Below are 22,941 nucleotides of genomic sequence, written 5' to 3'. Positions count from 1 at the left end.
GAAATATTTCTTATATCATTTCCTGTAATGCTGCAGTTTTGCAGAACCTGATGACGGATGAATCTACCATCTCTCTCTCGGTCAAACCTGTCCTGGCCTTCCTGTTCCTCTGAAGTGCCAAAAAACCCTTCCTATTGTAGAGTGATTTACACTCAGTCACATGGTGACTTCCCGCTGGCTGTATCCTTCTTCTAATAATGTTATGACCCAGACACTGTCATATTCACTCAAATGCCTGACTGGAACCAATGAAAAAGGAAAAAGATTAACTGAAAGCTATCTTTAGGCATAGCAGAATAGAAGGGCATAATGCTACTTTTTATCCAAATGAGATTCTGTACAAAAGTTAACAATGTACACAAACAAAGCTGTTTACTATTTATTTTAACTATGATAGCTCCTAATTACCTGTACTAATGTAGAAAGATAAAGGATTTAATTTGAAACTAAATAATTGAGTGGTGCATTAAATTTGCCCATCAGTGCAGTTCTGCAGTCATGACGAAGGGTGAAATATANACATTTATATATATATATAAAGTTACGTGTGTTGACTAAACGAGAGTCTTTTTAAAAAGAACTTTATTAGTTAAACACAACTTATAATTTGAAAAGAACCTTTCCTGTTCACGGATATGATTAATCTGAATCTGTCTTTACAAGTGTAATAGGAATAGTGAACAGGGAAGGGTTTATTGCTTACAAACATTCTCCGAATCTTTCAATTCTCCGACAGACACAACATATGTCGCTGAACTAAGGGTTTTGTGCAGGCGTAACTTATATATATAAATTATGGATAATAATTTGAGATCTTACTTTTTAAAAAATGTTTATTTAAAAAGACGTAGCTTTACCGATATACATTCGAGAAAGCGTACACAGAATCTAATCTATCTACCCTCGGTCCCTCTTTAAGTCACCTCGGGTTAAGGGGGAGAAAAATGCAATTGTGCTTAATCGACATCCGAGATAAGCCGAGTGCATTTTTCTGTACAAATAGCTCTTTAACTAATTTTTAATAATATGATATATATAACTTATATATAACTCCTCCACCCTTAGAATAATGCTTCCCCAGGGGGGTCGTCTTTTACAACATGTATTGTTTGTTTATTTTTATCTACAATTTTTGTTTTTATATATCTAATTATACATAATATTGTTACAATAATGATTAAAATATAAAGGAGTAGTGTCCATAAGCTTAAATTAGCATGTACATATGGGGTAACATTATTTTCTGTTATAATATTTGGAGAAATATCATGAAGAGTAAAACGACGAAGCTTGATGCTGAAGTTGGAGATTTGGGTTGGTTCAAATGTGAGCTTGGTTTTCCATGGCTCTTTGTCTGATAGACGAGTGGGTGTCCTTTGTATATGATTTCGCTGTTGCCAGGTTTCAGCAGAAATATACCTTCCAGGATTTTTGTTTCAATCGCGTCATCTTGGTTGATTTGAATCTTCTCTGGCATAATGAAGGTGCATAAGAATCGGTTGATCTCTGGAACCAATACCACATGGTTGTTCCTTATCTGAAGTTCTGTGTAGACGCATTGTGTATTGTTCCCTTGTAAGATGATTTCCTTTTCGCATTGATTTTGGTGATTTGATAGTAACATTTGCGGACAATGGTAAACCTTGTTTTTAACACATTCGCCTGTTAAATATGTTAGCTCATTACTTTTAGATTTAAGGGCATAATTATTTTCTGGAATAGTTGTAACTATCTTTTGGCCAAATTTTGTTGGGATGGGTTGCAATTTATACAATTCAAATTTATTGTTACTACATAGTGGTAATCGTAGGAAGTAGATTATTTGATTTGTTTCAACTTTACAGTCGACTTTGATCATATTTTTGAAGTTTATGATATTCTCATACTTCACCTCTAAGGGCAACTTAGTATACAATCTGTTCTCTAATCTTTTTAATTCTGAAAATAGTTGACGTGTGTTTATAATGCTTGGATGCATTGTTTTTAGTTTGCAAAAAGTTATTGAATTTTCAATATCTTGGATTATTTCCAGCAATAATTGATAAAGGATTTGTAATTGATTAAAAGTATCTTTAATTGAGGCTATTTGTTGAATATTTCTAATATTTGTACCAATCAAATTTATTTTATATTCCAATTCTTCTCCATTACTCCGTAAGGTGTTTATCGTTTCATTAAAGTTGCTGATTACTCTTTCGTTAAGCGAATACATGAATTTTATTTGATTTTGAAGTGTAATTTGGTTATTGTTGATGTGTTCTATGATTGTATTTAATTTTTGTCCGTCCGCATCATCCAGGTTTCCTGTAATCCATTTTATTGCTGTACCAAGTCCATTGATCAGTCCTCGTCTTTTCCTGTTATTCGAGTGAATGATCAAGTTGTCCAATTTCTCTTGAGCCATAGCTTCGGTATAGTTAAGTATTTTATTGAAAGGTATCATTTGTTCCAAAATTGTTTTGTTCGTTTTAATATATTTGGAAATTTTTCTATATTGGTGTTTTAAATTGTTGAATTCTGACTGTAATATTTCCATGTCATAATAATGCATTAAAATGTGTTCGGACGTGATTATTCTTGCTTCTCCTAAAGATATCGGTAGAAGTCCGATGTTGTGTGAGATATTTTTTATCTCGAGTGCAAGCCTAGCAGCTGACATAGCGAGGGTCCAGGTTCTGTAACATCGACATTTCCGGTATTAAACTGATAAGTCGTTTTTCGTGATCTCTTTACATTAGCTAAATGAATATTAGGTTTTATATTATGATGGGACTTTTCTATCATAGCTGTTTTCCTTAAAAGATTACGGGATTTTATTTTTTCCTTTTTCATACAAATTCTTTGTTTTAGATTGTTTTTGTTTGTTTCTTACATAAACATTTTCGGGGATAACTGATATTTCTTCTCTGTTCTCGTTTTGTTTTTCTATAATTTTTTCCTTATGTTTTAAACTGTTTTCATTAATTATTCTATATATTATCTCTACTTTATCTTTATGTTTATTAATGTAATTATTTATAAATTATAAAAACAATTGTGTTTCTAAATTTATAGGTAATAGGGATTCTTGCTTAATATGACCTGTAAGTATTTCGATCGGTTTCAGTTTTGTAACTTTGTTGTTGTACGCTAGTATCACGTAATTTACTTTATTTTTTATCGTTTCTTTTTGAAAATGTTCTTCATTGTTTAAGAGTCGAATATGTTCGATTAGTGTAGAGTGAAAGCGTTCTATTACTCCGTTTGAATCAGGGTGTTGTGACGAAATAAAGTGTACATTAATTTTGTATAGTTTCAGGAGTTCTACAACAAGAGTATTGTTAAATTCCACTCCGTTGTCTAGTATTATTTGTTCTGGTGTATTATGCCTACTGAAATGTTTAATTAATTTGTTGACTACTTCTATCGCTTGCCCGGAATTAATTTTGTAGGCTTGTGCAAATCGTGAAAACCTGTCGATAATTGTAAGAAATTTCGTGTTATCTAATGTTATGGTGTCAATGTGTACTATTTCAAACGGTTTTGTCAGTGTGGGTGTAATGTTGAATTTCAGTTTGAGGGGCCTTCGGTCATATTTTACCAATAGGCAATTTTCGCATTGATTAATAAAAGTTTGTATAGATTTTCGTTGGTTAGGCCAATAATATAGTCTTTTAATTGCACTATCAGTTTCGTCGATTCCCCGATGATTTGTTTTACCTACGAATTTTGGTAATTTTCGATTATTTCTTTTATTTCATCCTTTGATTCAATATCCATTAATTTATCTGTATACTTAGTAAAATTGATTTCGGCATCTTTGAAATATATTGCCAATGTGCAACTAAATTTTTCATAGATGTCATTTTCAAAATACAAACCATATTTAGTTTTTGGAATTATATAGGATTTGATAAAATTAATAACATCTTTTTCGAATTCGTTTTTTGAAAATTGTACCAATATGCGTTGCTTTAAGTTGTCGAATAAATTGACAACCTTGGGTTTGTCAGGGGCACATTCTACTTCCGAAATAAATATTTGATTTTTTATTTTGTTAATTGGTCCTTCTAATATGGGTATATTTACTACAGTATTACCATTAAAATTGGAATGCATTGTTGCATCTTCATCGGTTGGTTCATCTTCGTCTATATTTACTATCACGGATTCGTTGTCTGAGTGAAGTTGATCAGTATTGGATCGTTGAAATTCTAGGTCATTTGGAGTTAGATTCAGGTCTTCTAAGTTTTCTTCCCTGAGTTCAGGGTGTTTAGTATAAAATTCTTCTAACCGTTCGTCTATACTCATATTATCCAAATTGTCTATGTCTTTTGTTTCATTAGCATTTATTTCTACTCTAGATAATGCGTCAGCTACAACGTTTTCGGATCCTTTTTTGTAAATTATTTCATTTTTTATATTCTTCTAATTTCAATCTCCATCTTAGTAGTTTAGAGTTCAGTTCTTTTAGTGAAAAGAGCCATTGTAGTGGTCGATGATCACAAAAAATTTTGAATCGTCTTCCAAAAAGATAGGATCTGAAATATTTCGTAGCCCATACTATGGCTAGAAGCTCCTTTTCTATTGTCGGAAGTTTAGTTTCCGTGTCATTCAGTGTTCTACTTGCGTAGGATATAGGAAGGTCGGATCCGTTTGTTTTTTGACTAAGTACGGCACCTATTGCGAAGTTGCTAGCGTCTGTAGTCAGTATAAATTCTTTGGAAAAGTCTGGAAATTGTAAAATGGGTTCGTTAATTAGCAAGTTTTTACACAAGTCAAAACAGTTTTTATAGTCTGGATCATTAATGTCAATGGAAGAATTCTTTTTCAATCGTTTTGTCAAAGGTTTCGTTAATTTAGCAAAATTAGGAATGAATTTTCTGTAATATCCTAAAAATCCTTTAATTTGCTTAGTTGTTTTTGGGATTGGGTAATTTTGTATTACTTTTATTTTTTCATTATTCGGTTTTATGCCGTTAGGCGTCATGCCCTAAATATCCAATCTCTCTTTTTAAGAACTCTGTTTTATCCAGTTGGATTTTGAAATTGTATTTCCTTAACTGACGGAATACTTCTTTTAATTTAGTAATGTGTTCTTGGAGGCTAGCACTGAAGATAATTTATCGTCTAGATATACCATGCAATTGGTGATACCACGGAGGATATTGTCCATAACCCGTTGGAACGTGGGTGGTGAATTTTTTAGCCCAAACGGCATTCTTAGGAACTCGTAATGTCCCCGTTCTACATTGAATGCTGTCTTAGGAATACTCTCAGGGCTCAATTCTATCTGATGAAAGCCACTGGCCAAATCTATCGCAGAGAAATATTGACATCTCCCTAGCCTATCGAATAAGTCTGTGATATTTGGAAGTGGGTACTTATCATCTATGGTTTTATCGTTTAATTTTCTGTAGTCTACCACAAGACGGAACTTCTCTTTTCCAGAGGTGTCTCTTTTCTTTGGTACGACCCATATCGGTGAGTTCCATGGAGAGCTAGATGGTTGTATAATGTTATGTTCTAGCATTTCGTCAATCTGTCTCCTAACTTCGTTTTTATATATCTCAGGATATTTATAGGATTTAGTGTAGGTTGGTATCTCGTCTTTCGTTCTTATTATATGCTTTACGTCATTAGTGAACGTTAGAGGTGTACCTTCTTGATAAAATATGTCACTAAATTCTTTTGTCAGTTGTTCTATAGCTAGTTTTTCTTCCATATTCATGTGATCTGTCTTGATTTTTGCCAAGTTAACGTGGTTTTTTGTTTTGTCTTTATTCTTTGGGCTTGATAATTCTAATATTTCTTCATGGCTCACTGGTATCGTGTTTAAGGGGTTCTGTAATAGTACGTTTTTGTGGGAATCACTATTGTTTTTGATAATGCATAAGGTTTGGTGGTTCTCTACTTTTACGAGACATTCATTAATTTCTAAATCTTTAGATATGATGTGAGGAATAATTGCATGTCCAGATTGAACATTTTTTACTGGCACTTGTATTACTTGTTCACTTTTTGCTTGTATTTGATACATTTTTGGTGTTTCTTGAGGGGTATCAAGGTAAAAGATTTGTATATTAGTATCAGGCGTAGTTAATTTATTTTCTTTAAAATCAATACGAGCATTGAGTTTTTTAAGAGTATCTAATCCCATCAACATATCGAACTGGTCGTGAAATTTAAATAATCGAAATTTTAATTTTAAATTGTCTACATTAAACAATTCGTCGCATGATACAATTGTACTGAATTTTCTTGTCGATGTCGCGTGTGCAGTTGTAATTCTAAATGGGTCATTCTTTATGTTATCTTTAAAGTGTTTGTATGCTATGTTCGGCGTAATAAATGATGTAGTACTTCCGGTATCTAATAAAATTCTTAAATTGTACTTAGGTAATTTGATGTACGGGAGACGAATTTTGTCCCAGTTAGTCATCACCGGAATTCAGGTAGTGTTCGGGAACCTCTAAAAAATGAGACGAACTTTCCTTGGAAAAGTCGTCTGATGATTGAAAATTATCAGGTTGTTTCAATTTAGGTGATTTTTCGCTCATGTGATTGAGTTCTTCTGTTATATAATGAGGTGCGTGTTGACCATATTTGGCATTCTGTTGGGTAAAGTAATTGTTGGGATGTCTGTTTCTTTGCTAACTTTGAGTTGTTTGTGTTGACATCGGCGTGGGTTTCGTGTTTTGTGTGTTGGTTATTGGCATTCTAGGTGCAAATATTCGTTGGGGGTTGAAGGGTCTCTGTGTTATATTCACAGGTCCAGTTGGGAAATTTGTGTTATAAAATTTTCTGGGATGAGGATTTTGAAATGTTTTTAAAGGTTTTAAATGAGATGACTGTGTATGTGGTTCATAATTCATGTATTGGAAGTCATTAACCAGCAATCTTTCAATTTGTAACAGCGTTTTCGGGTTCCTAGTCGCTAAGTTGTTTCGTAAAGGATCTTTCAGTGAACTTATGAAATTGTGGCATATTATTAATTCTTGAAACTGAATTAGGTAACTTTTATTGGCTTCCGAGCCTTCTAAAATATTTATCTTCGAACGGAACAGATCGAATTTTTCTTGAATTTCCGCGAGTGAAGTTAATACGTTTTTGTTCGTATTGTGCCTCAAAATTTCTATGATTAAACTCGCCGGATCCTGAATATCTGAAAAGTTATTTATCAAATGTGCTTTCAATTGTTCCCAAGTAGTGAACTGAATATTTCTCATAGACTCATTAGCTTTGTCTGTCAATTTGTTTCTTATGTGTAAGAATACTAATTGTCGCTGTAATGTAGAAACATTTTGTACATTGCTCAATAAAGTATTTATTTCTTCTACTTTTATAATAAATTGGGTTAAAGTTTTAGGATTACCGTTATAAGTTGGTATAGCATCTAGTATTAGTTTCAAATCTGACGAATTTGCCATTTTTAAAATTTTATAATTACAACTTTTATTTTCTTAAAATTATAATTTTAATTGAAGTTATTGTGTGAGTTTTTATTAATATATTATTACAATTATTATAATATTTTGTTATAAATTGATATTTACTCAGAGTACGACTACAAAGTGTACCATGTCCAATTCTAGATCTTTTTTCTTCCTTAGACTGAAGTACAAGTAGGTTGATGAAGTTCGAGACGGCAAATTAACCGTTGATACAGTTGGTTTCAATATTCTCCTGAAGACCTTTGCCGTCCTACCGACTGTGCCAATTATGGATAATAATTTGAGATCTTACTTTTTTAAAAATGTTTATTTAAAAAGTCGTAGCTTTACCGATATACATTCGAGAAAGCGTACACAGAATCTAATCTATCTACCCTCGGTCCCTCTTTAAGTCACCTCGGGTTAAGGGGGAGAAAAATGCAATTGTGCTTAATCGACATCCGAGATAAGCCGAGTGCATTTTTCTGTACAAATAGCTCTTTAACTAATTTTTAATAATATGATTTATATAACTTATATAAATCTTTTATTTAGACTCTTGTCACGCTCCGAGAGTTGCCCGCAGTTCCCCCCCCCTTAGTTGAGTTCTAGAGGAGAGTGGGACTCCTGTGTGGAATAGAAATAATAAACCTTTTTATAATTTTTATTATGTGACATGGATTTTTTTGAAAGACTTATTATTTTGTTATATTTAATATTTGATTTGAAATTTATAAAAAAAAACTACATGGAAAAGTTTCAAACAAAAAAAAATTTTTTTTTAATTTAAAATGGACCTTTTTTGTAGTCATCCAACATATTTCAGTATATTTGTATTTTTTATTTTATTTTTTTATTGAATTTTATAATTGTTGGAAATATTTCAGCACAAAGGGATTTTGGTGATTTACTTATTTTTTTCAATTATATTTCCAATGAAATCCATAGTGTTCTTGTCTATTTTCTGATAAATGTAAGTCAAACTTAATGGTTTTCATATATAGATAAAAGGATTGAAACATTTGCTTGATGTCATATTGTTAGCGAGTGAAACCGAAAAAATGATCATTTGCAAAATACTCATTAATTGCGATATTGTGGAAATATTGTGCGAAAAACTTTGCACATCCAATGCGCTAGTTATAAGGTAAAATGTATTGAATCTATGGCGATTAAGTTTTTTAAATTTTTATCAGATTTGATCTATATGATTTTTTTCAATTCACAGTATTGCAATTAACTGTCTTAAAATGCTAATGGGGTGTCAGCAATTTTTCGAAAGCAGGAGAATCATATTTGTTCTTGACACAATAGTTAGAGTCATACATGTTTCAGTTGCCATTGAGTGCAGTGACGACCAAATTGTTTCGGACTGTCTTAAACTCGTATCTTTCTTACTTGATAAGTAATTTAAAAAAATTAAATTAAATTTAAAAAAAAGCCTTAACAGACTGACTTGAATTTCAATCGTCTAGAACCTTCGAACACAGAATATCATCTGCCTGCAACATCCCGCTTGTGCTCAACAACATCTGGAAGGTCTTGAAGGCAAACAAGGGACAAATTCTTAATGTATCAAATGTAGTTCTGAGCATCATGCAGTTCAAGGAAGTCGAGGATTACTTTTTCCTAATCACACCAGTCCTTGAAGCAATTTTATCATCCCTTTTGCAAGACAATGGAGATCTGCATAAAACCGAACTCATCGTTCACTTATCATTATTAGGAAAACACACAATGAAGTATGTAGGTTTTTTGTTTAAATCTTATTTTAATGAAACCCAAAAATTTTAAATTGATTTAATGCATTTTAGATAAGAAAATTGTTTAGTTTTTAAAAAATCTTAAATTTATCAAAATTTATTCCAGCTTGCTTATGAAACAAAATGGCCAAATAATGTATTCAAATCAAAATACGGCTAATATTTTCAATACTTGTTTAATGATGACTGAAAAATTTCTTGTCCCTTTTATACTCGTAAGTAATAAAATTGTAAATCTTTAAAATTTTATAATAACTTGGAGATTTCAACAAATAAGAAGACAACGAATTCAACTGCTTCGGATGTAAATATAACATTTCTAGTTTTACAAGTGATACAAAGTGTATTCTTGTGTGACAATGAAACGGCCAAGATTGATTTCGCCGTTTACTTGCTGCAAAACGGATTCTTGCAAACGCTGCAAAATTTTGAATATCGCATGAAGTAAGTTGCAACTCTTCTCGTGGAAATTGTAAAGATCGGAAATGTTTTGGTTTAGCTGTTGGCCACAGTGGGATTGCGCTCGTAGCCTTTTGACCGGCCTCTTGGCGTCTCTGTGCCAGAAAGAGCTTGGAGATGAAAACTGGTATGGATTACTTGCCGACTTAAAGCTCCTGCCTCCCAGATCTTCCTACACAAATCTGCCTCTCCGAACAGGCACGCATCTTGATTTGTTCGCTATCATTTTCAATTATTTCAAATGCATTCCTGACAAAAAGTATATAAGTAACACCCTGAAATGTTTTTTGTCTATATGGGTGGTTTATTACATTAAAAAAACTGCCATTAGACCGAGTGTTGATGAAAATTTCCTCTCGAGGGTTTGCATCTATATAAGCCTTTTGAAAGAAACGCCTTCGCCTCCAATTGTAAAAGCTATTTGGTTCATATTTGCAGTTGAGTTCTGTCAAATATATCAGCACCTATGTAAATTTGAACTAGATACCAATTGCTTTTCAGGTTGCGTGTAGAGGTGTAAAAGATGAGCTCAATGTGAAATCAGCAACGAGACAAGTTTTAGAATTTGTAAATGTACATGGTGTAAGGAAAGTTTTCACAAGGCACTCCATACTTTTGTCGTGGATATTCGCATCACAAGTCGTAAAGAGCGAAATGAAAGCCACTGCGGTATAGATACTACAACTTTTATAAGTAGAAATTCAATGAGAACGTTTTAGGTCAAACTGTGGCTTGAAGGGGGCAAAACAGAAGCTATTAATGAATTCAAGGACCTCAAGATTCATAAGGAATTTATTGTGACAATTTTGGTATTTTTGATTTAATTCAAATTACATTACAGAAGCAAAAACGAAAAATCCCCCTCTTATTGGCCATTTAACTTTTAAACCTTTTTTTGTCTTAAGAGCCTGATTTTTTCTAAATTTTTATGCCAAAATGTCTTCAACTGTTGTTTTAAAACATTATCTAGTATTAAAGTGCTTTATATATCAATTTTTCCCCATGATTATTGTGCATAAATGCACCTTATAATATTTAGGAAATTCTCGCTACAAGTGATGAGACGGCGAGTCTAGTCGAGCAATTTGTATATGCAGAAGGAAACTGCTTCGCCGAAGATGCTTGGTCACTTCTTCCGAAGCTTATCTCATCATGTGTACCTCAATCGAAAACCAACAATTGTAAAATGCGATTACAACCGATATTTCTGTCCTATTGTAAAACGCTGATTTTCAGTTTTTAACTTGACCACGCTCTTGCGATTTTGTACGGTGCACAAGCCAGGGTTCGTCGAGCAGTCCGTGATTTTGCGAATAGCCTGCTTACTCCCAGGAGTTATCGCCTCTCACTATTTCGACTCAAATGAGTCGACAGAGTGCAAATTTAGCATCGGTTTATTGTTTTTGTCCATTATACTGCAGGAAGGCTTAAGATTTAAAGATGAAAGAGGTAATATTTAGGAATTTCATAAATATAAAACTAACTTGTATTAAGAATCTAAAATTTATGATACATTAATAAACCATAGTGTTTGTTCAACTTTTGAATCATAAGAAATTCTTGACTTTCATTGAATCGAGTTTATCGTCACAGAACAACGACTTGCTAATCTCTATTCTCAATTTTTTATACATAATTATTGAATTTCAAGCGAGGACCAATATTGAGGTATACATTTAGCAGTTTTATAATCAATCATAAGCTCAGATTTTTTTTTTTATAGAGCTCGAAAGTTATCGTACTTTTCCCGCAAAACGTACTTAGATTGGTATCAAAGGAGACCGATGTGGCTTCTTTGACGCTGAAGCTCCTTGCCACTTTCTTCACCACCATTGCAATACAGGCCAACCTCGTCCTTAATATAACTCCGCCGTCAGCTACGCAGCTACGGATCCTGTACATACAAATCCATATGCACTGTTCACAGGTAGTTTGCACTTGAATGAGTTTTTACATTGTATTGATTATTCTGCGATATTACCATTGGAGCTATCAACTTACAAATAAATAACAACCCTTTACTTTTGATAGTGCTACTTTAAATTATGATATTTTTATGTAGCTCATAGCCAAGTGTATGTATTTTGAAAAAATACATGACACTTCAATTGATATGACGATTGAAATAAAATAGTGTTTCTTATAACTTTATAACTATAAAATAAAATTTTGTATTCCAGTCTTCTTTCTTCCTGGTTATTGGTTTTTAAGATATTTTTAGCAATTTTCTTCAGGAACCGTATGCCAGAAAATTGTCTAGTTCCTGAAAAAAATCAACATTTAGTGCATTTAGTGTATATTACTATAGATATAATATTAATTAATTATTAGTGTTTTGTTTATTAAGAGCTGCGAAGAGGCTGAACCTTGGAGTTGGATATGCCTCCACAGCCTTCTCAAATATTCGAAACAGCTCAACCTCCATCGTCAACTCGCCGACCTGGAGTACACGAACCAACTGCTTAAACTCTGCACCCCTTCGAAACCATCCTGGGGCCACGTGTTGCAGTTCGTCTCCGTTTGGATCACGTGCGTACCTACATTTTCGCAGAAGGCTCTGAAGATGACCCAATCCCAGAAAATGATTGTGAAGATCTTCAGGCTCTTTTTGCAAAAATACACCATCAACACTGAGGACGAATCGCTACAAATTTTCACAGAGGTAATTCAACTTTTGATGTATCATTTAAAAAATATCCACACCCAAATCTTATTTATGGAATTACATTGTAATATACATATGTGGCCTGCATCATGTACACAATTCAAGATGAAGGAAGCACCATCTCGACTGTAGGGATTCCTCGAGCATGTTTTCAGCTATTTGTGTCAAATTTTTGATGGACCCTCTTATCGTGCTCTTGCTATAGAAATATGCCGAGCTGGAGCGCCTTGGAAAAATGGCAGTAGTCATTAGGTACCTGGACTGGAGGGCAACAAAAGTGCAGATGGGACTGGGGACCACAGTAGCCAAGTGGTTAAGATGTCAGACTCTCAGCTAGTTCCCGCAGTCGTGGGTTTGATTCCCACTGATGTGTCTGGACTTTTTTCCTGACACACCTAAAGGGACCGGTGGCCACAAGTGAAAAAAATTGACATGGCACTTATCAATGGAAGGCCTGGGGCGGGATCAGATCCCAGCGACCCTGGATTTGGTCCCGACCACCTTCAAAAATAAGTTTCTTCGATGGAAGAACACCATGGGCTCAAATTCACAAAAAATGGAGCCAGGGAGAAAGTACAATAAGCTGTATACTACAGCTGAAAAAAAAGAAAAAAAAAGTTGTCTGGAGAAGCTCTTGTGCGTCAAAAGCATGATGACCAATAGCCCCCCGAGAGCCTGAAACAAAAGGAAGGGATCATGCTCATCCACTTAAAATAGGCCATTCCCACTTGTAGAGGAAGGTGCCCTTGGCACCATACATATGCATGGGACCTCACACACACACACACACACANCACACACACACACACACACACACACACACACACACACACACACACACACACACACACACACACACACACACACACACACACACACACACACACACACACACACACACACACACACACACACACACACACACACACTTCGCGATTGTGTGAATGAGTATGTGATAAGGCCGATGGAATAAAAAAATAAAAAATGGAAACAATTTTTCTCATTATTAACTAATAACAATAGTAGTTTGTTTACATTCTTAAAATACAATAAATATTATTTGTACATCATTTTTCATGTAAAATTTAATCTTAAGTTGAAAGAAGGCATTTGGTTGACTCTTTGGCTTAATGGAAATATTATTTTATTAAAACTATTTGAACTTTTTAAATAGGAATAGTTAATTATGTTAGTGTATAGGACTATAATAAGAATTTTATTTGGCATATATTTGATCCTGAAATTTATATATAGTATATAATATATATTGAAAAAAATTACCCAGGAAAATATTTAATATTAAACAAAATAATAAACTTCTTAATTTCATGTTCATCTAGGTTTTTTACCAATAGTATTTGTTAATTTAAATTATTTTAGTTTTATTAGCAACAATTCTCCAGCTTAGTTTGATCAAAATAGTATTAAAGTCTTAAAAAAAATTCCCTGAACTCTGGCAATATTGGAAGCACATAATCGCCAAGACCTCAGTGATAATAAAATGTTAATAATATTATATTTAAAAATATTCAGTCCATTTAACGTCAAATCTAAACCCTTAACGCCACAGGTAGCCAGGTTTTGGTCTAGGCCAAGGTCTCTCAAATGCACACATTTCTTAAAATGCAGTGTGCTCAAGAACTCTATTCCAATTATTCAGTATTTCAATTGGCATCTGGTGGACACATACTATGAACTGGTGAGTGCCATGGAAACTTATATGAAATGTGAAGCAGAAGCTTGAGGAACAACACGTTATGATGATCTGGAAAGACTGCCTGAGATTTACCCAGTTGTATGACTAGTACAAAAACTAGCTATGAAATATCTCATACATAACTCCCAGATACACCTGTAATGCTGATGGTTAAAGAACTAATCAAATGTGTCTATATTATAGACCTGAAAAACAATTACCCTACCAACAGAATTTTAAAAAAATAAATAAATAAACCAAGAGACAAACTATAAACTCCTAACCTAAAAATATTCAAATTTGTAATAAATACAGTAATTTTAGTAATAAAGGAGGAAGTCCAATAACTGTTGCGGACTTCAACAGGGGTCAAACCATTTTACACTTTTTTCATATTCTTAATTAAAAGTTTTGGGTTATAATACAGTTCGCAAGCATGGCAAATACAGTTCAGATTAACCCAGTACTAATACTGTCTTAAGTAAAACATTTTGGGCCCCAGTAGCTGAGTGGTTAAGGAGTCACACTCTCACCTAGTAGTTTGAGTCCGACTGTCGACTGAGTTGACACGGCATCAACAGATTTGGGGGGGGGGGATTGGGTCTCAGACAACCTTAATTTGGTTCTGACTCTTCAAAAATGAGATTCTTTGATGCAAGAAAACTGGCACACCGTGTGGCTCAAATTATATATGGTGAGCACCCAAAATGGAACCAGGAAAGCTGTAAAGCTGCAATGCTTAAAGGGAACTCATCCAGCAGTACCTTAATTAAATATATGCTTAGTAAAAATTGTAATATACAGTAATCCCTTATCATTTGTGGGTGTTGGTCCTAGAAAACTGCCGTGAATGTTAACTCCACAAATGTTCAGTCTATTTTCCTATGCTATAAGGAGGGCTACGTTCCATGGGCCAAAAACCGAGATACAATTTAGAACTAAAAAAAAAAAGCATTTTATTCAAAATACACATAATAAAAGATATACCAATGATTGAACAGGTTAATGGTTTTATTGTTTCTATTTTTTTATGTGCAAGGAAAGAAATAACATAATAATAATATGATATTAATTGGTCAAGCGGACCACGAAACTAGTGAATTTAATAAGTTTAAAATGAAGTATCCTTCACTAAAGCTCTCCGTGGCCATTTCATTTGTCGCCGAGAATCAAATTGATTACACATTTGAAAAATGGCAAAAAGGAGGGAAAATTCAAAAGGTGCGGTTGAGATGGGAGGTTGGTGTCCGAGTGGATCGAGGTCACGATAGCACAAGTGGTAGAGCAGCGGCGTATCTAGCCGAAGATCGTGGGTTCGAATCCCGCTCATGCCATTGAATTTTTTATCTCTACTAAAAACCTTAATTAATTGTATGATATTAATTGGTCAAGTGGACCACGAAACTAGTGAATTTAGAAAGAAATAACTATTAATTATTCACTGTTTCGCCGAATAATTAATTTCTTTAACAATTTTCATAAGGTATAAAGGACATAAGGATTTGAAGTGGCCTCGACATCCCTTTTAAACTTAAAACTTTGATTTAAAGATCGGTCGAAATCCATTGCTTTTTGAATAAGTTGGTCTGTCAAGGTTAAAATTTCCCTGAGCTGTTTTGAAGAAAAGCTTTGGCCTGCATAAAAAATGTACCATGTCCAAAAATTTTATTCTCTCTCCAAGGGTCAGGATGGTTTTTTTTCCCGTTCTGGAAGAGTGGCATTTTGCGACACAACTTCAACGGGAAAATAAAACAAGCTGAGAAGAAAGAAGGCAAAAGTTTTCTGAGAATCAATTAGAACGTTCAATCCATTTTTTAAAGAATTATTTTTGATACAAAAATAAAATTGTTTATGCAAGAAATCGGACTTCTGAAAATCTCAAAATTTTCATATTTGAATAGTGAAAACTGCAAATGTCAAAACCGCAAGTGTTAAGGGATTACTGTATTTATTTTATACATAAGATGGCTATAGGGTTTTTTGTATACTGCAACCATCAAAGTGAAATCATTGTGCTCCTCTGAGAACTCCTGCCGAGTTAAAGCTCACTAAATAGATCCAGGCTGTTTATTAGCCTCCATAACCTTAGTATAGTGACTTCTCAGTTACATTTAGTGGATTCAGCTATTCTTTGTCCCTGAGTAGAAACCGTTTCCTTGTCAATCCTTCACAGTGTTCAGTCAGTACTAAATATTCCAATATATTGTTCTATTCTTTTAAAAGAAGAAAAAAAATTATATATATATATATATATAAAATTAAAAAACTGAGTACTCTTCACTGCAAGATCTTGGCATAAATTTTATATTAATTAGCCCAAATTCTGTTAACAATATTGCCATTTTTCCAAATTAATGGTGAAGGTTAGTTTGTCAAATATTTACACAAGCAGGACAATATGAACGTTTGTAAAATTACCCAGCCGCTTTTACATTACTTATAAATATAATTGATTAAAATTAAAAATACTATTGGAAATGTATTCTTTAGAAGACTACAAGGTATAGACTTAAATAGAAAATATTTTAAAGTGGCACAAAATTTGATTTTTTTTTTTTAAATCCAGGCATTGGGGATCTCATCACTTCCCAATGAAATTGAAACCTTACTGAGATCCAATTTAAAGAAATAATACTGTTTAACGTTGCACAAAGATTATCACATAAGCACACGATGCGATTAGAATGGAGGCTATCTCTGCCGGCCGGAGCGTTGGGCAAAGCATCCTTTGAAAGAGTTGAGCCTCACGTCGATCTCACCATCTTCAAGCTGCAAAAAAATAAATAAAAAATAAAATAAATAAAAGTAAATAAATTAAATTGAGTTTTTGTTTGTTCATTTCTGTTTCTCACCTGATCCTGGTAGTAGATTTGTTGGTAGCAGACGGGTGAAATGCATTCCCTGATGCATTTGAGCCTTGCGAGCGCCTTCTGCAACGAGCAAGTTGGGTTCTGTTCGCATGCCGCCTCAAATTCCCTAAATGCCATTTCCTGAAACACGACAAAATTCGTTGCAAATTAACATAATTTCATAACCAACCCTCAATTGTTTATAAATTTACAATCCAGTATATAGTCATATTAAACAGAGAAAAAGAAATATTATTTTAATGTTTTGTTTTAAATAATATGTAACAATGTATACAAAATACAACAGGTGGCTTTGCTGATCTAGACATGTTGAGAAGCCTGGAATTCAGCAGAAGAAAAACAAGACTCAAAATAAACAAAAAGAAGGCTAATCTAATAATAAAAAAAATGAAAAAAGGAATACATAATATTACATATAATATAAAATAATATATATAATAATTTAATAATATATAACAATTTTTATTTAATTTAAAAATAAAAATTTAGTTTCCATCACTTTGGTCTGCCAATCCATATTGGTTATCAGACATGTTTAAGCATTTAGCCATCTTCAGAGGGGGTTTGTTTGGTGCCTCGACCTGCTTAATACCCTGATATTACCACTGGAAATGACCAAACTACGAAGTTACCTCAGGAGGAATTCACACAAAATAGATCATAGTTTGATTGTATCCACATTCCATACTGGATAGACAGACATGTTTAAGCATTTTGCCATCTTTAGCGGTGAGTTATGTTGGTGCCTTACTGATGTATACCTCTTACACAACCATCCCAAACTCTGTACACCCCCAAGAGGAAATTGAAAAAAAAAGTCATAGTTTGATAGTTTCTAATCACTATGGCCTGAATTTCCATGCTGTTTAGTCAGACATGTTTAACCATTTTCCCATTTTTGGCAGTGGGTTGTGTTGGTGTCTTCACTGACTTATTCTTCACACAACCATCCCAAACCCCATAGACCTCAAGGGGAAATTGAAAAAAAAGGTAATAATAATTTCTAATCACTATGGCTTGAATTTCCATGCTGTTTAGTCAGATATGTTTAATCATCTTCCCATCTTTAGCGGTGGGTTGTGTTGGTGCCTTCACTGACTTATTACTTTCAGAGAGAAGAATACTTCACACAACTATCCCAAACCCCATAGACCTCAAAGGGAAATTGGAAAAAAAAAAAGTTATATTTTGATAGTTTATAACCACTCTGGTTTAAATATCCACTATGTGTGGTCAGACATTTCAGCATACGGCCACCTTCTGTGGTCTGTTTATGTCAGTATTTCACCCAGTTTGGAACCCGACGGTGGAATGCAAGTGCACGTCTGACAGACCAACCAAAGGCGACTAAGATGATGGATAACGTTCAAATTACAGACCACAGGAGAAAATTTCACGTCCGTATGTCAGTGGATTAGTGGAATGGAATCGGTTTGAATAAATATTCATTAAGGATTTTCTTTGTAACTTTTTTTTTAAGTGGTTCAACGGCAGGAGTTATGTTGTGCAAAGCAGACGTTTATGCATTGATTTTTGTGCTTTTCTTTTGTTCGTCTTATATGTCAATGAAAGGTCACCTGGATTCATTCAGGAACAAACCTATTAGCGAATATTTTACTTTCATAATTTCAATTTGTGAGACTTGCTAGATAGTTTGACATGAATGATGAACAATTAAATTGTTTCACCTGACAGACCAGATTCGTGCAGACTTACGTTTTTGTTGGTCTCTTTGTATGGGAATTCGGGAAAGACGAAAGTTGTCTTTTGGCACTGTACAGCGGTGGTTAAAAAGGTAAAAGCTATCAGTCGAAAAGTCAGGAGCATCTTCGACCTGGAACTAGCCGAGTCCCGAGTTCACCGGCTCCCGGCCAAACGGACGAAAACTTTTGACAACCGATGTCAAAACTGAACCTTAAGATTTCAACCGCTGTTGGTTGAGGCCATCGATTAATGGTTCGACATCAGTAGATTTTGCTTTTTTTTATAAAGAAAAAGTTGATGTATGATTGTAAGCTAAAGCTCGGCCTAACGCAATGATCTTTTATTTTGCCAATTATGTTATTGTATAATAACCAGTATATTTAAGAATCTTTGAAATTATCGATTTGATTTGTGATAATCGACACGCTGCTGTGGCGTCGGTTCTGTAGGCAGTCGGTGTGCGGCTTGAGGTTATAGAGCTTGAACCCAAAGCGCCGTTTTGGTTTTTTGAAAAGTTATTTTATTATTTTCACCAGTTTAATTCCACTGCGATGAAAGGCTTTTGAAATTGGGCTTGATTCGAAGACCTTCTCCGACGTTTGGGACTTTAGTTGGACTGTTTTATGAGGTGAGTCGGCCAGACGTCATTGGCATATCTACGGCTTCAGCACTGGTGATTATCCTTGGAGCTGCATTTTACGTTTTTGTGAAACTTCCTCTAACGTTTCTTTAATCTTGTGGCATATCTTTTTCTACCTGGACTATGCATATTTGCTATTTCACACTTCCAGCAGGTTTGCGGTTTTCCATCCAGACGACCAACAGTTTTGGTCGTTTCGTGGTCCACTTGTGATCCAGATAGTTTTAGAGTCTACAAACATGCCCACTAAGTCATCTGTTTATCATACTTTGCATACTACATTAGGTATGCATAGTCCAGGTGCTAGCCTTGTGTTTACTTTAGCGATATACAAAGTTTGTGTGAATAGGATTTTTGTGTTATTTATCATGGTGAAGGAATATGTTGTGTGAAATTAAAGGCTGTTAGAGTAGGTGATTCCAAAGTCTTTAATGATAGTCGGCTTGCCCAGTTGTCTTGTATGGCATACTCCGTTAATCAGGAAGTAATTTAAGGAATCTGTTAGGTGTCATAAAAGCTCTTTGGTTCTTCAGATGCCAGTCCAATTTCTTGCTCCTCTGCCATAGTGAATCCTATATAATCGATTCCCAATGCAGTTTTTGATTGCTTAATAACGGGTTGGACTGTTGCGCTAAACCCTTAAACATATATTTTGTAATATTTGTCGCTCCCAGTTAGGTTGTCTGTATTTGTCCGAAAAATTGTCACTTTCTACTGTTGTGCCTTGTATATAATTCCAAGGGTTGTAATGGAATTCAAATACAGGACTAGTAGCATATCATGAGAATCAACTGTTCTTACCCCCCACTTCCCCCATCTCACTATAAAGCGGTATTTACACTGAGTTGATGTGACATGAGCCCATGTGTTACCTCATGTGCTGAAAAACAAAAACAAAACAGAAGTTGATTTAAATAGGAGTGTACACGTTGACCTGACAACATGAGGGAACACAGGGACTGATGGGCTGACCCCACCACACATTTTCTGATGCATGTGGTACCACCAAACTTTCCACTTATTGTCAGTGAGTGTGAAGGCGTGTTGCAAGAAAGATGGCATGGAAATGGAAGAACTGCTGATTGAGTATGTCCGGAGCAACCCTGTTTTTTATGATCTATTTTCGAAGGAGTACAGAAACCAAACAGTGAAACTCTTCTGTTCTTTAGAGGTCAGACCAAGTTCTTGTTCCTTTGCCATAGTGAATCGATTCCCGATGCAGTTTCTGTTGATTGATAATGAGTTGGCCTTTCATGCTAAATCCTTTAACATATACTTTGTGATATTTGTCACTCCTAGGTTTTCTGTATTTGTAAATGTTTAATCTGAAAAATAAATGTACAGGTTTTAATATGTGTCTTAGTAGTTGTTTCTTCCTTTTTCAAGACACATGTTGGTAATTGGCATAGGTATACCATGATGTTGACTCACTTCAGTTTTTTCTTGATTCATCTCTGTTTCTTCTTTTTTGCTTTTTCTTTCATTAGGTTAGCCTTTCTTTTGATTACTTTGAGACTTGGTTTTCTTCTGCACAGTTCCAGGCTTTTCGTACAGACTGGTTACCTATTGTTATATACATTGTTCTATGTATAGCTATATTAATTTTTTTAATTCATATTCACCATTTTTATTGTTAAGGTTTCGTGATGGATCAAATTCATTTGAGCCTTCCAGAAGATTCACTGAGTGAAGAGCAACAGATAGAACACCCTGGTGAAGAGGAAACTCACACCGCTGATGCGGACATTTTGGCTGGAATTAATGTTGAAAAGGAAATCACTGAAACTCATGAGCAAGGGAGTGTTGGTCTCGAAGGGGAGGAAGATATGCTGCTCGAAGGCAGAGATGGTGAGACAGCCGAAGCTGAAGAGACCAGTACACTAGATCAATTAGCCACTGCTCCTATCCACGAGGAAGCGCAAGAGAGCGGAGAGACGATTGAAAAAATCCAACAGGCGATTATAGATGGGGCTAAACTCGACTTCGCTACTAGTGAGCCGACTGGGGTCGAAGAACACATGGACAGCTCCGGATTTTCTGAATCTGATTCTGTTCCTGTTTCTAATGAGCAACCCGAACCGGAAATGATGGAAGCAGATGGCGAGCATGTAGAAGGGCATGAATCGATGGAAGGTGTAGAGACGGCAGGATTGACAGGGGATGAGACATTAGCAGCGGACTTAGAAGGTGCAGTAGGGCTTGAAGAGGCGGAAGACCTAGAAGGCGTTGGTCTTGAAGGCCTTGAAGGTACAGTCGGTACATTAGAAGAGGGTAAAGGAATGGAGGGCCCGCAAGATTTGGAACCGCACACGCTGGAAGAGCATGGAGGTGAACAAGCAGAAATTGTTGGAGAAGCTGGAGAACCGATAGCCGAGCATGCGCTTCCTGAAGAACATACCGAGGCCCTTGAAACTCCCGAAGCTGCTGAAGGGCATGAACAGTTGGAACGGGTCGGAATGGAAGCGATCGAAGCCATGGAAAAACAAGACACAGTTGCAGCGGCTGTAGAAGGGCTAGAGGGTCAGATCTCATTAAGCGAGGACCCTCTTGCTGTTGAAAGGAATTTGGCATTACTCGAGGGTGGGCACGAAGGCTTAGTACATTCTCAAGGAGAGTCTGAACATGCTCAGCAAATGGATGCTGTACATTTACCCCAGGTCGGTCATCCTTCAGAGTTGGGAGTGAATCTGTTTCAAGGTGAGGATGACCAGGCGACAGACGACGCTGCATTAATGCAACAAGCAGAACAGTTCCAAGAAGCTGCAAAAACACCTTCACAAGAGCAAGACGAAACACCTCTGGAAGATCCGAATGCCAGTTCCATCCCGATAGTTCCAATAGGTTTGGCGCCTGAACATGGTACAAGCCAAGAGATTAAACGGGAACAAACCGCAGACGATTCTGAAATACCAGGGAATGATGATCTTGCAACCTTGGCCACTGCTGCATTAACCCAAGCGACAAATGGTGTTAAAACAGAGGACGCTTCCAAAAAAGAAGAACCTGTTTGGTGTGATGTAGGAATCTTCAAAGGGACTTCCTGCTTTGTCAAGTCTTATTACTTGCCCCAATCGCCTCTTGATCAAGAGCATGAGTTTATGACTTTGGACAACCTCCCAGATTTCGCCAACCGCATGAAACTCGAGCTCGAACCAGGCACTGCGTACAAATTCAGGGTTGCTGCTATAAATTCATGCGGACGAGGGCCATGGAGCGAAGTGGCTGCTTTTAAAACATGCCTCCCCGGCTATCCTGGCGCACCTTCTTCGATTAAAATATCCAAGTCTGCTGAAGGAGCGCATCTCTCATGGGAGCCTCCTTCCAACCCAGCTGGAAACATAATCGAATATTCGGTATGCCTGGCAGTCAGGAATAGTGCCCAGTCAACCTCAACTGACAACAAAGCACAACAGCTGGCTTTCGTCAGGGTGTACAGCGGTCCACAAAACCAAACCATTGTACCCAATGCATCTCTCGCTGCAGCACACATCGACACAACCTCTAAACCAGCAATTATTTTCAGAATAGCAGCCAAAAATGAAAAGGGCTTCGGGCCCGCTACTCAAGTCAGGTGGCTCCAAGATGTCATTGCTTCGCCAGGGGGCGGTGTCAAAACCCTTCAGAAAAAAGATCCCTTGAATTCAAGTATTGCAATTAAACGAGTCAAAACCGAAGAATACTAAGGGAATTCTCTTTACCCCAATGTTTTTATTTGTGAAAAAATTTCATTTG

General features: G+C 35.4%; 3 protein-coding genes across 14 annotated transcripts; 2 read left to right on the top strand and 1 right to left on the bottom strand.

The window, feature by feature from the left end:
- Positions 1-1,356: 1,356 nt before the first annotated feature.
- LOC106672232 lies at positions 1,357-16,749 on the top strand. 11 transcript variants are annotated; one of them, XM_014403494.2, is made up of 16 exons: positions 2,639-2,695; positions 8,417-8,559; positions 8,641-8,817; positions 8,888-9,154; positions 9,282-9,390; positions 9,453-9,619; positions 9,675-9,893; positions 9,966-10,071; positions 10,118-10,303; positions 10,354-10,443; positions 10,674-10,815; positions 10,871-11,083; positions 11,163-11,302; positions 11,358-11,561; positions 11,982-12,296; positions 16,562-16,749. In XM_014403494.2, exons 2-16 carry the CDS (start codon positions 8,474-8,476, stop codon positions 16,625-16,627), a joined length of 2,487 nt encoding a protein of 828 aa, XP_014258980.1. In that variant the 5' UTR covers positions 2,639-2,695; positions 8,417-8,473; the 3' UTR covers positions 16,628-16,749. The 11 variants fall into 11 exon arrangements, with proteins under 11 accessions (XP_024084502.1, XP_024084510.1, XP_014258980.1 ...); XM_024228734.1 differs by lacking the exons at positions 2,639-2,695; positions 8,417-8,559 and adding exons at positions 1,357-1,636; positions 3,055-3,083 and having other exon boundaries at positions 8,748-8,817; positions 9,675-10,071; XM_014403492.2 differs by having other exon boundaries at positions 9,456-9,619; positions 9,675-10,071.
- Positions 15,918-18,917, bottom strand: LOC106672234. Its single transcript, XM_014403499.2, has 3 exons — positions 18,582-18,917; positions 16,848-16,985; positions 15,918-16,764 (listed from the first exon to the last, which is right to left on the bottom strand). The coding sequence occupies exons 1-3, from the start codon at positions 18,690-18,692 to the stop codon at positions 16,687-16,689; spliced, it is 327 nt and encodes a 108-aa protein (XP_014258985.1). The 5' UTR covers positions 18,693-18,917; the 3' UTR covers positions 15,918-16,686.
- A 95-nt stretch (positions 18,918-19,012) lies between these two features.
- Positions 19,013-22,937, top strand: LOC106672233 (host cell factor 1-like). Of its 2 annotated transcripts, none has more exons than XM_014403495.2 (2): positions 19,013-19,197; positions 20,848-22,937. In XM_014403495.2, the coding sequence occupies exon 2, from the start codon at positions 20,856-20,858 to the stop codon at positions 22,890-22,892; it is 2,037 nt and encodes a 678-aa protein (XP_014258981.1). In that variant the 5' UTR covers positions 19,013-19,197; positions 20,848-20,855; the 3' UTR covers positions 22,893-22,937. The 2 variants fall into 2 exon arrangements, with proteins under 2 accessions (XP_014258981.1, XP_014258984.1); XM_014403498.2 differs by having other exon boundaries at positions 19,013-19,242.
- Positions 22,938-22,941: the final 4 nt, after the last annotated feature.

Source organism: Cimex lectularius, unplaced genomic scaffold (assembly GCF_000648675.2).
Source record: "Cimex lectularius strain Harlan isolate CLEC.00 unplaced genomic scaffold, Clec_2.1 scaffold17, whole genome shotgun sequence".
Classification (NCBI taxonomy): Eukaryota; Metazoa; Arthropoda; class Insecta; order Hemiptera; family Cimicidae; genus Cimex; species Cimex lectularius.
The sequence above is the reverse complement of the archived record's forward strand: the minus strand, read 5'-3'. Positions and strand labels throughout refer to the sequence as shown.

Coding starts and splice junctions, on each gene's coding strand:
- LOC106672234 (XM_014403499.2), bottom strand. CDS start 18,692: ATGCTCCTGACTTTTCGACTGATAGCTTTTACCTTTTTAACCACCGCT. Junction 16,986..18,581: donor ACAAAGAGACCAACAAAAAC/GTAAGTCTGCAC, acceptor GTCGTGTTTCAG/GAAATGGCATTTAGGGAATT. Junction 16,765..16,847: donor AAATCTACTACCAGGATCAG/GTGAGAAACAGA, acceptor ATTTTTTTGCAG/CTTGAAGATGGTGAGATCGA.
- LOC106672233 (XM_014403495.2), top strand. CDS start 20,856: ATGGATCAAATTCATTTGAGCCTTCCAGAAGATTCACTGAGTGAAGAG.
- LOC106672232 (XM_024228706.1), top strand. CDS start 8,474: ATGATCATTTGCAAAATACTCATTAATTGCGATATTGTGGAAATATTG. Junction 9,155..9,281: donor TTAGGAAAACACACAATGAA/GTATGTAGGTTT, acceptor AATTTATTCCAG/CTTGCTTATGAAACAAAATG. Junction 10,444..10,673: donor AATTTATTGTGACAATTTTG/GTATTTTTGATT, acceptor TATAATATTTAG/GAAATTCTCGCTACAAGTGA.